General features: G+C 42.4%; 1 protein-coding gene across 6 annotated transcripts in view; it reads right to left on the minus strand.

Annotated features, from left to right (window-relative positions):
- The window catches only part of KCTD1 (potassium channel tetramerization domain containing 1), a 181,066-nt gene that overhangs the window by 15,597 nt on the left and 150,355 nt on the right, over positions 1 to 15,114 (minus strand). For all 6 annotated transcript variants that reach the window (XM_036823132.1, XM_036823130.1, XM_036823134.1 and 3 more), the window contains one exon: positions 5,042 to 5,186. In XM_036823132.1, the coding sequence (XP_036679027.1) occupies positions 5,042 to 5,186 (145 nt within the window). The remainder of the gene's footprint in view (positions 1 to 5,041; positions 5,187 to 15,114) is intronic.

The following is a 15,114-nucleotide window of genomic DNA, read 5'->3' on the forward strand; positions in this document are numbered from 1 at the left end:
TCCTATGACTCTTTTGACCTTCTTCAGCTGTGTTTAAATTAATTAATACTAACTAATTATTACGTGTCCAGCACACAATGTCCTCTAGAAAAACATAAAAATGATCCTGTTTGTGAGATTCTTACAAAGTATTTAAAGAGTCAGGATGTACATACAAAATATCCAAAGTTCACATATAAGGAAGTATATGACCAGGTATGAATGAGAATCTGGTTTGAATGTGAGACTCATTTCATTTACTCATCCATCCGTGTATGCATTCACTTATGCCACAGATATTTACATGTTACTACGTGCAGGGCTAAGCTAAGTGTGACAGACACTGCTGGCTAGCTTCCCCAAAAGCTATTCCCAACCCCTTAGCCTTTGCCCATTTCTCTCACTGTAGAGGCTGAAAAAGAAAAAAATTCACTTTTTCAGCCTCCTTTGCAGCTAGGGGAGGCTCAGTTCTAGCCAATGAGATATAAAGAGAACCTGGGAATCTTCTGACAAGGACGAAGTCTTGTGAGTTATAAGCTTTCTGTCCCCTTTTCCTGCCTTGAATGAGGATGTGATGCCTGGAGCTGTGGCAGTCACCTTAAGACCCTGAGGTGACAAGCATGAGGGCAGAACGTCAACACTGAGGGTGACAAAACAAAAAGAGAGAGTCCTGTCCTTGATACCATCACTGAGCAGATACCACTGCCAACAGCCATGTACCTCTGATTTCTTATGTGAGAAAAACAAATCTCCATTAGTTTAAGGTGCTGTTGATTGGCTATTTCAACACTTGCAGCTGAAAGCATTTGCTAACATACAGCTGGGTACATAGTGCTAAACAACAGAGACAAATAATTACAAATACACTGTGTGTGACCATGGAGAAGTGGGGATACAGGCAAATCTAAGCTAGACTAGGCACACGATGGCTTAATGATGAATATGATGAGCCCTTAGTGACAAATAAAGGCCAGGGAAAGAGCATCAGACAGACACAGCGGGCTGCTCTGAAGGGGAACAAGAAGATGGTGTGGCACATGTGTAGGTTAAGAGCAGGGTGAGGTGGGCAGGGGCCTCGTGGGCTCTGACAGGGGTGTGTTGCTTTGCTCCCTGAACAAGGAATGGGAAACTCCTGCAGAGTTTGAAGCAGGAGCAAGTCACTATACACGATGTTTGTTAAAAGCGTCCCTTGGTGAGGGATGGGGTGGGAGATGGAGGAGGGGGAGAGGGAGGAGGGCATAGCTACAAAAGGGCAACAGGAGGGATCCTGGCCATGATGGAAGTGTTCCGTACCTTGACTGTGACAATGCTGACATCCCAGTTGTGAGGTTGTAGTATAATTTTGCAAGATGTTACACTGGGGGGAACTGGGTAACACAGGATCTCTCCATTATTTCTTACAGCTGCATGAGAATCAACCATGATCTCAAAATAAAAAGTTTAATGGAAAAAAGTGTCTCCTGGTTTCAACATGGAGAGTGGATGAGAAGGGGTAAGGGTGGGAGAAGGGACACCAATTATGAAGCGACCCTGAGTCATCCAGAGAGTTGCCGGGCCTTGGACTAGGGAGGGGGGGGATGAGAGGGGTGAATTGATTCCAGAAGTATCCGGAGGGTGCTCTAGGCAGAGCCACCGATGGATGGATGTGGGAGTGTGGGGCCTGGAGCAGGACGGTGGATTCTGGCATTTTCACTGAGATGGACAGGACGCAAGGGGAGAGGCGCGGGTTTCACGGTGCTGGCGGCGGCGGGGAGGAGGAGGAGGTGGGCCCCGCCGCTCCTGGGCGGGCAGCTCGTTTAAGGAGCCAGTGAACTACCCAGGTCAATGTTCTGAGTGGGCGTCTGGAAATGCAATCACCTTCAAATAGAGCTAAAGGTGAAATTTCTCTCCTCCACCCCCTTTCCCACTCCTAGTGCCTTCCTTCTAGGAAAACACCAGAGAGGAAGGAAACCTTGGCTCTCATTCTTTCAGCCCTTTCTCTACTCGCCGACTTGCTCTCCCAGCCCTAACCTGGGAGCGAACGCCTGCCCCCCGGGGCGCCGGGTCTGATGAGAGGCTGGGGTCCCCGCCGAAGCCCCCGCCCACGCGCAGCAGGCCTCTCCCCCCCCCCACTCCTTCCCTCCCTTCTGTGCCCAGTGCAGGACTCAGCCCCGCTTGGCATCTCCACGTAGGGCCTCTGCCCGCTTTCTAGAAGACTTCCCTCCGAGCTCCCGATCCGCTGCAGCTGGCGTGCGAAGCGGCCGGCTGTCAACTCTGCAGCTGGGGGGTCCCTGCAGCGAGGGGCCCGCTGTCTAAACCCGCCGGCTCGCTCTGCCCTCGTGTCTAAGCAGGTGGGTCCCCAGCTCTAGACTGAGGGCTGGGGCCCGGAGAGTCCCCTGCGGCCACTGCGGAAGATGCTCGCAGATGAATTACGTGGCACGAGGGGAAGGCAGGAAAGGGCAAGTGGAGAGAAGAGTGTCTACGTTGAAGAGCATCCCTGAACACCGTCTAGGAAGGCGCCGTATTAGAGACTCGCAATACGTTTTCCTTCCTGAGTTGGAGGAGACCATCCTTGGTAAAGTTGCCGACTTTTGCATCTAGGAGCCACGTTGCACAAACCAACTTCCAACGTCTGTAAACCCTGGAATCCTGCTCAGCACCGTGAGAGGCCCCCGGGAACCCCCAACTGGCTGGGGAACAGCAGGGTCACAAGAGTTCCTCCGATTCATTCCAGGGCTGCGGGGCACTGCACACACTCGTTGCAGTTATGATTCTCTTATTTTTCTGCCAAATGTATATTGTTTTCATGTAAGAGAAATGTGTCCATGATATGACCCTTCTACACTCTCTTTTCCATATGGCTATTCACCCTTGGCCCGTACCCCACAGGTCAAAGTCCTGAAGGAGAGGATGGATGAGAGCCCCCCGAACCCCTATTAATTTGGGATCTATTCTTCTAGATCTTTTTCTATCTATTGACACATACATACCCATAATTTTTTACATAAATAGAAACATACTATACATATTCTGCAACTTAATGCTTTCACTGAATAAAATCTTGGTGATTTTTTCCCCCCATACATCAACTAATCCATAGTATGAATAGTGTATAATATTTGTAACCATCTGCCATTGCTGAACATTTGTTAATGGTGTCCAATTTTTACTATTACAAATATAACTATAATAAACATTCTATGTACATATATTTTTGCATATTTATGTGTTACTTCTAGAAGATAAATTAATAGACATGGAATTGCTAAATCAAAACTAAATTAAAACTACCACTAAATTGTCCTCCAAAAATGTTTAATAGTTTTCACTCCCAACCACACTGTATGTTCCCCAATACTATATATTACCAATTTTTTAATCTTTGCCAATCTGATGGATAAAAGGGGGTATCTCATTTAAGTTTTATTTCTTTGATACTAGAGAGATTGAATATCTTTTCAAATGTTTATTGGCAATTTCTATTCTTTTCTTTGAGAAGCTTTTGTTTACATTTTTAAATGTTTTCCATTGGATTGTTTGCATGTTTCCTATAGATTTTTAGGAGCTATTTTATGATGGATATTAATTTTTTGTTGCAAATATTTCAACTAGTCTGACACTTGTCTTTTATTTGTATATGGTGTCTTTAGTTCAACAATTTTTTTCTTTTTTTAAGGATGGCTTCTGGGTAGTAAGTCTTGCTTAAGTAGGCCCTCACTGCCTGAAAATTATACTTTTGGAAATTCCTTTTTATTTTCTTCCAATACTTTTATAGCTTTAATTTTTATGTTTATTCCTGGAATTTTGGTGACCTTATGACAGAGATAGGGCTCTGGCTTTACATTTTTTCCAAAGATCTTAGTGCCAATTGTCTCAGTGCCAATTACTGACTATTCCTTTCTTTTCCCACAGATTTGAAATACCACCTTTATAATATATCAAATTCCTACATACACACACATCTGTCTCCAAACCCTGTTTTCTCCATTGATCTATGTGTACAATTTAGCCCTGTCAGGATCACACTTTCTAATCACTGTAGCGCTATAGTATGTTGTGATGTCTGGTAGGACACATCCACTATTGCCCACCATTACTATCACCACCAAATATTTTTTAGCTCTTCTTAAGCATTCTTTTCTTCTACACAAACTTTATAAATGGGTCATATTTCCTTAAAAAAATTTGTGACTTAAATGGGTTTGCACTGAATGTATAAGTTAATTTGGGCATAGCTGACATCTTTACAATATTGAAGCTTCCCAACCAGGAACAGAGGATGTCTCTTCATCTATTCAATTCTTGTTTTAAACTTGTATGTAGAGATTTGCAGTTTTCTTAATCAGGCTTTGCATATTTCTTAAGTTTATTCCTGGGTGTTATAATTTTCGTTGTTACTGTTAGTGGTACGTTTTCCCATTACATTTTATAATTGGCTTTTGGTCTTCTATTGGTAAGCTGTTGATAGTAATATATTGACCCTGAATGTGGATGCTTTAATGAGTTCTTTATTAGTTGTAATAGTATTTAATTGATCCCTTAGAATCTTCTATTTAGAGAAGTATTAACAGTTGCAAAGATAACATTTTTGTATACACCCTTCTAATATTAACACTTTCTATTTGTTCTTGTCTAATTTCATTGCCTGGAGTTGCCAGCACCATGTAGGACTAACTTTAACACTTGTTAGTAACTTTAAAAGGGAACATTTCTAAAATTTTACTGATAAGTATAATTCTTCCTTTAAATTTCTGGGAGAGAAAGTCTTTATTAAGGTAAGGAGGTTTCCTTTTATTCTCTACCTAAGACTTGTCAGAAATAAGCTTTGAATTTAACCAACTTATTTTCAATGTATTCAAATGAGTTGTAATTCTATTCTTCACATAAAAGTTGTCCTCTTTTGGCCATGTAAAACTTTAATGACCATATACTCTATTTCATTAAGACAGTATAACCATGTCAGAAACCTCTGATGCCATTAGAGTTGGTGTATGTTAAAAACGTAGAACTGGAAATATTTTTTGGAGCATATCAAAACAAAGCACATATTTATGCTGTTGGTAATTTAATATGAATCCCTCACCTTGAAATCATCAGGAATGAGGAGTTTTGATGTTCGTAGAAAATTCAAGATATATCTGAACATCTGTCCATCTCTGTCAATGAAATAGTGCTGTTTGAGACTGTCCAAAACAATGGGCTCTGTACCATCAAAAAGTCTTCCGATTCTGCGATAGGAAAGAGGGAACAGTGAAGACAATTAGAATCAATTGTTAGGCCGCTAAGACTGAGAGCTACTGTTTTGTGTCACTGTCAAAGGTAGCACTTTTGAAGATGGCAGTCCGGGAAAATCACCCACTAAGTAGTTATGGTTCTCTGAGAAGTACTGGCCCCTGCTTGATAAATATCTCAAGACCAGACAATTCAAAATAGTCTCAGCCTTTCTCAAGTAAATTCTATTATTCAATGTCTTTTACCTGTAAAGAAGATGTCCTGACATGGTGATTATGGCTAAGTGCTGTCACTGTAATGGAAGATCATGTCTTTCCCTCTGTGTTACTTAAAACAACCCTCTCTGCCATTAAAATATATATATATGTATATATGTGTATATATATATTATTGCTCCAAAGTGTCTTTTAAACAGATTCTACAAAAAAAGCAATTTTGTTTTTAAGAAATCTGTTTTCTGAGCTTTCCCTACCCGTGAATCCCAAATTTTCTAAAAATAAAGCAATGCCTATATGCTAACATCTACATTTAATTATAAAAAACAATAATTGAGAATATCACTCACCTAAGAGAATATGTTTTCCATTAACAACATGCAGTCTAGTTTCCTAGGTTTCAGCAAAAATCATTTGTAACAGCCAGGAATCATTATAAAATATAAACATTTGACCACCCAAAAAATATGACCTAGTTCTGGAACATAAGTGGCTATGGGTAATTTTTAAAAACAGGAATCTATAATATGTTTTTCCTCTTTACAGTTAACATTTGAAAAGTGTGCTACAGTTAAAGCATTTTGTATCCATTATCATTTATCTGTTTAAGGAAGGCTGAAACTATACACTTTAGTATATACTCAGAATAGGAAGCAGTCACATCTATAGTATGAACAGGTAGAGTGCTGGCTAATGACAAATAAATATCCTGTATCAGAAAATAGAATTTACACACTTGAAATCTCTTCCTTTGCTAAGAGGTGCATTTGATTTTCATGAACAGTGTAGGCTGGAAAATGGTTCCATTTTTTAAGAAAAGATTTTGTAGAACTCATAACAAGTCTCTCTCTGATCTGGAACACCACTTTATTGTTTTGATGATGATTTTGATTTGAAGATGATTTTGAAATCATACATTTTCTAATCTTATTGTTGAAATGGGACAGATGTAATGGTAAATCGACAATTCCATCCCTCTTAAAATACAACAAACCAACCAACAAATAGGAAAGCTGCTCCCCTCCCTCCCCAAAAAGAAAGACTTGTGAATTTGTTTCAGTAAAAATCTTTTAAAGATAATTAGAAAACTCATGTACTACCTGAAGGTAGTAAGCGCAAAGAAGAAAGCAACTAGTCAGATCATATTTTTAAAACTCAGTATATTTTTCTCAACTACTATTTTCATCCAACTTTCCACGAATTGAGGGTGATCATCCAGGGTGTAGATTACAACCATCCTGGGATCCTTCCACCGCATGCTACCTTGTCATTCATTTCTCATAAACACATCAATCAAATGGTAGAATATAGAAAGAAGAGGCAGTGAAACTAAAACACATTTTGTCACGTATTTATACTGTTTCCAGGACAGTTTGGTGCAGGATGGGAAAGAATAAGACTTGTTTGCCTATTATGAAAACATTCTACTCTTCACTGTTAATGATAAATTTACAGTTGACAGGGGAAGAAAAGGGAACTATATTTATTAAGTGCTTTCCAGATAACTTACACTCGCCTAAGCACTTTATGTATGCAACAAATCCATTATCCTCCTTTTAAAGATGAAGAAATAGGCTCAAAATGATGAGTAACTTGCCCAACTAGTTAAGTAGCATTGGGGGATTTGGGCACAGTCTGTTTGATCTTAAAGGGGCCTCCCTACAATGATTGGAATGAAAAGAATTACCACTACTGAATGAAAGCTTTCGGTCTAGGGTTTTCATTTCTACCTTACATTTGTTCAGCAAAAGTTTTATAATGAAATCCAAGTGTGTACACTGATGATTTTTGTGGCCTGAAATAAATTAATATCAAAGATTACAAGTCACTTCACTAATGAGATGAAAAGTAAATATTTTATTCTTAAATAAATCCCAGGCTTTTAATTTTTAAAGACTCATTCTCAAACTCTAGACTTGGAAGGTCGCCAGCACAGAATGAGTGATTAAATAAATCTTCACGGAGTGAATGGGTAAAGCAGTGACTGAGTGAGGAGGGGAATGGGGCTCCGCCAGTCACTAGCTGTAATCTGAGTGAATCAACTTCTCTGCGTCTCCATTTCTTTTATAAAAGTACCCTTTTTCTCAGGGTTGATGAAAGATACAAAAAGAGTCATGGCACGCTCAAAAACAACACAGCAAAAGAAGGTACCCCAAAGTAGCAAACGAAAACTACGAAACTACTATGTCTACGAAAACAGTTCTTAGAAGCCTACGGGCACAGTAGAGTACAGGATTGAAGAGGTAAAAGGAACAATCTTGGCTTAAGTGTACTGATACAGACCTTTCCAAGACAGGAGAAACGTGTCACGTAAGTGGTTTTTAGGATACCATCAAAACAAAACAAACAAAACCCACCTCCAGCAGACACGGGAAATTGCACATAGTTGCAATCAGAAGCGCCTTCAGATCTGACTTGGATGAAATAGGAAAAGAGGCAAAGGAAAGAGGAGGGAAATCTGAAAGGAGACCCAGAGCGGAGGGGGGGCGGGGTCAGGGAGGTGACTGCGACCTCTGGGCGAGGCAGTGGGAAAAATGGAGTCTGTAGGTGGAATCATTCAAGACGAAAGGGGGTGAGAAGCTGGAAGGAAGGACTGGACTCCCCGCGTTAGATGAGAAACCCACCGAAGCCCCGGAACCTGTGTTGGCCCGGAACCTTCGCTCCGAGCTTGCGCCAGGCTGGGGAGGGCGGGCTCTGCGGACCAGAAGGTGGGAAGGGCGTGGCCTGAAATTGGTGGGAAAACCCTCCCGCTTTCTGCGCGGGGTGGAAGCAGCTGCAGCTGAGGACGGCGGCATCGGGAAGGAAGAACCCGTGGCCACATGGATGCACGTTCCTGGCTGCGGTGAAAGGCCCCTGGGAGAAGAAAGAATCCCTGCGTTTGGGTCAACAAATGTTAGAAGTAATAAAAAGAGACACTGCTGCAGATTTTTGCTAACTTTAAAAAGAGGAGGTTTTGAATTTGTGAAAACAATGCGGAAAGACAGGGTGGTGCCAGTGATCGTAAAATGGGGTCCTGGGTCGGTTTCGAGATTGAATGTGCTGTGGAAAAGCATTGTTTGGCTAAGCAAATAGAGGGGAACATCGACACAGGCTGTATTTCTTGTGGACATATGAATGGAGTTACAAATCAACTGCAGTGACTTGTAAACTCTGGTGCCTGAAAACTATGTGGAACTGATTACAGTTTACTAACCTTGGAGAACATTCCTGTTTTTCAACTGACCAAGACCAAGCTGGCTCCGGATGATGTATGGCTGCCTTTTTTTTTTTTTTTTTTTTTAACACTCATTGAACCAAGTGGCAATGCAGGGAAAAACTTCCTTCTACAAGTTTATTTTTTTGACATTTATTTTTTAACATTCTACTTTGGACAGTTTCAAACTTTATGCCAAAGCAGAGGAAATAATATAATGAACCCCCATGTGTCCACCCAGCTTCTAAAGCTATCAGTTCTTGTCCAGTCTTGTTTCACCTGTACCTCTATGCCTCCCTCTCCCCCTCTGGAGTTTTTTTTTGTTTGTTTTTTTTTTAATATTTATTTTTATTTATTTGGTCGTGTCGGGTCTTAGTTGCAGTAGGCAGGCTCCTTAGTTGCGGCTTGCCGGCTCCTTAGTTGCAGCACGTGGGCTCCTTAGTTGCGGCTTGCGGGCTCCTTAGTTGTGGCATGCATGTGGGATCTAGTTCCCTGACCAGGGAACGAACCTGGTCCCCTGCATTGGGAGCGCAGAGTCTTATCCACTGCGCCACCAGGGAAGTCCCCCCTCTGGAGTTTTTAAGTAAATTGCAAACATACTATCATTTTTATCTGCAAATATTTCATTAATTAAAAGAATTATGAAGTTTCACTAAAAAAATGCATTAACAGATATTAAAATACATTCCTCTTTTTTGCTTTTTAGTATTATTAACTCTGTTGACTACTTTTGTTTATGGAGGAAATAATGCAGCCCAAATCTCCAAGGAAATTAAGCTCCTTTTGGTGGAAAGTTAGTCTGCTTCCTCACTGTGGCTCCCCCTCTCCCTGGCATTAAAGAATGGTCTTAAATAAAAGAGAATATAGGGATAGGACCTGACTTACCTGGCTTAGTGTGAATCAATCATTAAGAATTTTTTCTTGTGTAGTCATTCATTTAGAGGACCTGGTTTCTCTAATTTACCGTGACTCAGTTCCTTAAGAATTTCTCTTTCCTTTTTTATTGTGTAGTCATTCAGTTATTCATTCATTCTTTCCACCAATATTCACTCAACCTGGCCATGTGAAATACAGGGGACGCAGTGGAGAATAAGCCACACTCTTGACTTTTGTGGAATTTAACAGTCTGTGGGGCTGCGAATGCAGATCAAGTGCAGTGTGATTGAGTGTGCCAGTGGGTATGCAGAGTGGGCTATGGGAGTACCCAGGGAAGAAAAAGAAAGTCCACTGGAGAACCTGAATGATATGCAGAAGTTGGCCAAGTACAGGGGTGGGAGGTAAGGTTAGATAAGAAAGGAGAGGGGTAGGGAAGATACAAAGGCTTGAAGCTGGAAAAAACCAGACACGTGATTACTCTCCACTGGGGCCAACTGAAAAATGAGGCTGGGGCAGCAGAAATCAGCAAAAGTCAGATCACAAAGAGTTGCGTAAGCCAGGTCAAGGAGTTTGGATTTGGTACTGAGGGCGATGGGGACTGATGTCAGGCTATGCTCTCAGCGATGTTAAGGACAAGAGCTCCTTTAGAAGTGAGACAATCAAAACACTTTATCTGAAATCACATCTCCTCACAGATGCAGCTTGTAACTTACCCAAGTCCTGCCTCCTTTGCTTTGCTTTTGACTGTGTCATTTGTATAGAGCAGTGCTTCTTAACCCTGGCTGCACAGTGGAATCACCTGGGGACCTTTTAAAAGATACAGATGCCCAGTGCCACATATTCTGATGTAATTATTGGTCGGGCTTGGGACCCAAGCATCTGCATCTCTTAAAAAGCTCCCCAAGGAAGCCTAATGAACAGCTGAGTTGAGAACCAGTGCAAAGGCGGATGAGCAGAGAGACTAAAGAGGAGCAAGTCAACGTCGCCGACTTGAGACGCTCTCAGTCAGTCATTCTGTCACTCTGAACTGTCACAGCACTTTTTCTTAAATAGCCAACCACACTTTTAGAGGTGACAATCTCCAGGATGGCCTAGATCAACGTCCCGTTTTACAAATGGAGAAGTGTAATGCTCAAGGATGCACAGCTGGCTAGACAGAGAGCTGGCTGTAAGCCCTCCATGCTGCCCCTGGGGGGATGGGCAGAGGACGGTCACATTGAAGCCCATGGGGGACACCCGCCCACGAGTCCACCGATCAGTAGGATGTTACTTTTTTAAAAAATCTGATTTACAGAGTATTTTTCTATTGAATAATTTTGTTTTCAGAAGCACTTGTGGCTTTATACTTTTTCATGTCTACTAACTCAAGTTAGTAGATTGCCAACCAAGTTTCTGTCCTAATATCATATACCTAAGGAAGATGGTGAATGAGGTAGAGGGCTGGGTGAAGGTGTGTGTGTTTGTGTTGTGCAGTTGCGTGTGTGGGGGTGTGTGTGTGTGAGGTCTGTGTTTGTAGGTGTGGGTACACAAACGAGAGGTGTGTGGGCAGCTGTCACTGCAGTGGAACCTGGACACGGAACAGCAGGGAAGGAAGGAGATGGGGACAGAAAAGTCAGCATTGCAACCAGTGGGTCCCCTTCCCTCCTTTCTGCTGAGATGGGAGAGGAAGGAAACAAAATGGGTGGAAGGGAAGAGAAGTGCTAGGTTGATATCTCAAACTTTTTGAAATGTGAGGGTTCAATATCGTATTCTCTGTTTTTGCATATACATATATTTAGATTTATTTATATTTTTGGCTGCGTTGGGTCTTCGTTGCTGCACGCGGGCCTTTCTCTAGTTGCGGCGAGCAGGGGCTTCTCTTGTTGCGGAGCACGGGCTCTAGGCGTGCACGCTCTAGGCGCATGCCACATAGTTGCAGCACGCAGGCTCAGTAGTCGTGGTGCACGGGCTTAGTTGCTCCGTGGCATGTGGGATCTTCCCGGACCAGGGATCGAACCCGTGTCTGCTGCATTGGCAGGCGGATTCCTAACCACTGCGCCACCAGGAAAGTCCAAGCATATATTTTAAAATGTCCATAATAAAAAGTTTTTCTTAAAAAAAGGGGGAGATTGCTAAGCTGGGTATTATTATAATGTTAAAAAAAATCACCAGTTAACTTACTGTTTTTGAAACCTTACTTATCACACAGCATTTAATTCACTTATAACTGTTAACAAAATTCTAGAAATAGTTCTTTATAGTTTCCAGACTTGGGAAGTTTCGTCTATATCTCATGAACACAGATAAAAATGAATTCAGAGCTTGTTATAGAAATGGATGGAAGTAATTTAAGAGAAGGAAGAAAATACCTTCTAAGTAAAAGCAAACAGAACAAATTATATCTACTTATGGGGAAGTAGCGTTTCCAGTACCTGTTCCCCGTGGCAGCATCATTTTCTTTAATGATACATAGAGCTGAAGAAAGTAGGGGAGAAAGGAAAGGCAAGTTTAAAATATAAGAAAATGTATGAGAGCGCCAACAATCGCGGAACTCGGCATTTTGGAGAATTGATCGCTGACGGCAATACTGATGGCTCAGAGGGAGCCCAGAGCCACTCGGGGGGCTGCAGATCCTCGAAGAATCTCATGGTCCTCCCCTGACTCATGGGGAAAGTTGTTTAAATTAGGAGAAATTACATTAACTGCTTACTATGAAAAATGTATTATAATTAACTTGATTTTTAAAAAAAAACACCAGAATTTACAAAAGTAGCCTTTTTATTCTTACATTTATTGAATGCCTACCATGTTCCTGGTGCTCTGCCGGGTCTCTTCAAATGAACAAGATGTGGTCCTGCTGGGTGCTATGGAAGGACAGAGAAGCCCCTGGATGTTCAGCTCTGACTCACAGGCCTGGGTTGGAATCCTGGCTTTACCATCTTCAGGACCAAATCGGTTTGAGTTTTGATTTCGTCATCTGAGGAATGGGATAATACCCTGTCCAAAGAATTCTTATGAGGAATAAATGGATGTCTAATACGAGCTACGTTTACCGAGTGTCCACTACATGCAGGGCACGGTACTGAGCCTTCACAACGACTCTGCTAGGTAGACACCATCACCCTCGTCTTACAGGTGAAGGCACTGCAGCCTGTCCGCCAGCGCTGAGGCAGTGGGACTGCAGAGTCCAGCTTGGAGCCACTCCCTTACTGCCCAGTGGTTGCTCTGCCCCTCGGTTAAGCCTGGGCTCCGTAAATGTTGACAGATTTTCATCCTTTGGAGACGATGTGCAATGCCCAAACAGAATCCGATGGTATATAAAATCCTGTTGTGCATCTTGAATTGGAAGACTTTTAATTTTTTTGGCTGTGCCCCGGGGCATTCGGGATCTTAGTTCCCAGACCAGGGATCCAACTTGCGCCCCCTGCGGTGGAAGCACGGAGTCTTAACCACTGGACCACCAGGTAAGTCCCAGAAGACAATTTGTAGTTTATTTTTTTCCCTTTTTTTTAAAAAAAAGTATTTATTTATTTGGCTGCGCCAGGTCTTTGTTGCGGTATGCAGGATCTTCACTGTGGCACGCGGGACCTTTTCCTTGCGGCATTTGAACTCTTAGTTGCGGCTTGTGGGATCTAGTTCCCTGACCAGGGATGGAACCCGGGCCCCCTGCATTGGGAGCGCGGAGTCTCAGCCACTGGACCACCAGGGAAGTCCCAGAAGACAACATTTTACATCACCTGGTCCTGCTCTTTGGTTTGAGCAAGTGTCTGTTTTAAAATGATTTCTAGGGCAAAGGGCTACTTTTTAAGGTCAGTCCTGGAGCAGAGCATCATGGTGTCCCATGGGAACCCACTTTGGTATTTTCGGCTCCAGCGGTTTCTGCTTAGGCTTCCTCTTGCTTTCTCTGTGGGCAGGCGAGCCCGCACGTGTGCACGAGTTGGCCCCCCAGGTCACCCCCACTGTTCCCAACGGGCTGTTCTATATTTGGAGGTATTTGTGACACACTCCTTTTTTCTCTTGACTTAAAACTCTCGAATATGTTTTCCATTTTACAGTGATAATTACTATTCAGAGAAAAAATGTTATAAAACATTTTTTGAGTCTGTGTTAGGCACTCTGCTAAAAACTCTCTGGATTATCTGCTTTAATCCTCACAGCAACGGTAGAGTATTTATAGCTGATACTTCGATGTTAGTGATGGAGAAACTGAGGCGCAGAGCCACCAGGTCACTGCTGAACTATGCAGCCTCCCGTCCTGGAAGAGGGGGGGCCAGCCCAGCCTCGACACTGTCTCCGACTCTCGTGTCCGTCTGTCCCAGAACTCCTGCTCCTTTCCCACTCAGACACCACCTGCCAACCTTTCTGCATCTTGCAGCACCACTCCAGTTTTCTTGTTACATAAGCAAACTCTTTTGCATGTGTTCCCGTTGAATTTAACTTATTTTTGAGTGACTGTTCTTATTCCTGGGATTCTGAGTGTTAGCGGCCCCAACTGTTGAAGGAGTGCCTTCCTATATGATGAAACATTCCTGACTCTTCCATTTGTGCCCTCAATCTCCCTCACAAATGGCATGAACTCAGCCCATCCCCGTGTGGCTGTGCTCTCCCAGTGGCCCCACTCTCTCCACCATACTTTGAGGCTATCAGTAAAAACAGGATGCGGAACGGAGCCCATCCCTATTTCCTCTGGTATCTTACTATCCCAGGCTGTTGGAACTGGCTTACTGTACGTCACAGCAGTCCTTTCAAATAAAAGCATCCTATTAATTATATGACACTAGGAGAGGGCTAGGGCGAAGCCAGCTGTTTCTATTTTCAATTTAACAATTTTTTCCTACTTGTAATGGAGCCAGCAAAACAGCAGTTTACAGTGAAGTATTTACATATTTTGCTTAGTACCTAAAAGTGAAAAAGCCAGAGGCTTCACGTAGTGCTCAATATAAAAAGAAAGAACAAGAAAAATATAATTTACTTAAAGGCGAGGTAAATGCTTTTTGAAAACCTAACAGAAGATGTATGGAAGAAAGTAAGTGAATCTATACTGTGTCCTTTGTACACCTATCCTGCTACACACACACACAAACACACACACACACACGTCATTACCGACACCGTTCAAGAGCCTTAGAGTATCATTCAAATACTCAGGAGTATTGAAAGGTGGTTGGATGAATGAAAATGAATTATTCTGTCACTGTATGACTTCAGAGTGACTAGGAGGTTTAAAAACACTTTCAGAAACTAGGCTTTTGAGTTTGAGACGACAAAGACAAAGGGAGGAGATTTAGCCCCAGGACTGTGAGTTATACCTCCTTAGAAGAAGGAAAGAAAGCTGCTAATTGGACAAGAGTCATATTTACAGAGCTTCAGAAGTATCTAAACATTTTAAAGAATACATAAAATGTCCACCCTACCCTTTCGTTGAAAACACCATCTAATTGCCTCTTCAAACCACGATGGATGATGTACCTGGTTGGCTTTGTACTCTGAGAAGCTTAAGATTTCGAATTTATGTCGCAACGTTATTTACATAGTCACCAAATCAAAAATGACATGTGAAAAATATGAAGTTTGTATCAGCTCATGATTCAAAGACAACATTCTCGGGTGTGTGGGGTTGAGAAATAAGGAAAGTGGCTGTTGACAGCACCTGCCTTTGGC

This window comes from Balaenoptera musculus, chromosome 14, assembly GCF_009873245.2.
Source record: "Balaenoptera musculus isolate JJ_BM4_2016_0621 chromosome 14, mBalMus1.pri.v3, whole genome shotgun sequence".
NCBI classification, from domain to species: Eukaryota; Metazoa; Chordata; class Mammalia; order Artiodactyla; family Balaenopteridae; genus Balaenoptera; species Balaenoptera musculus.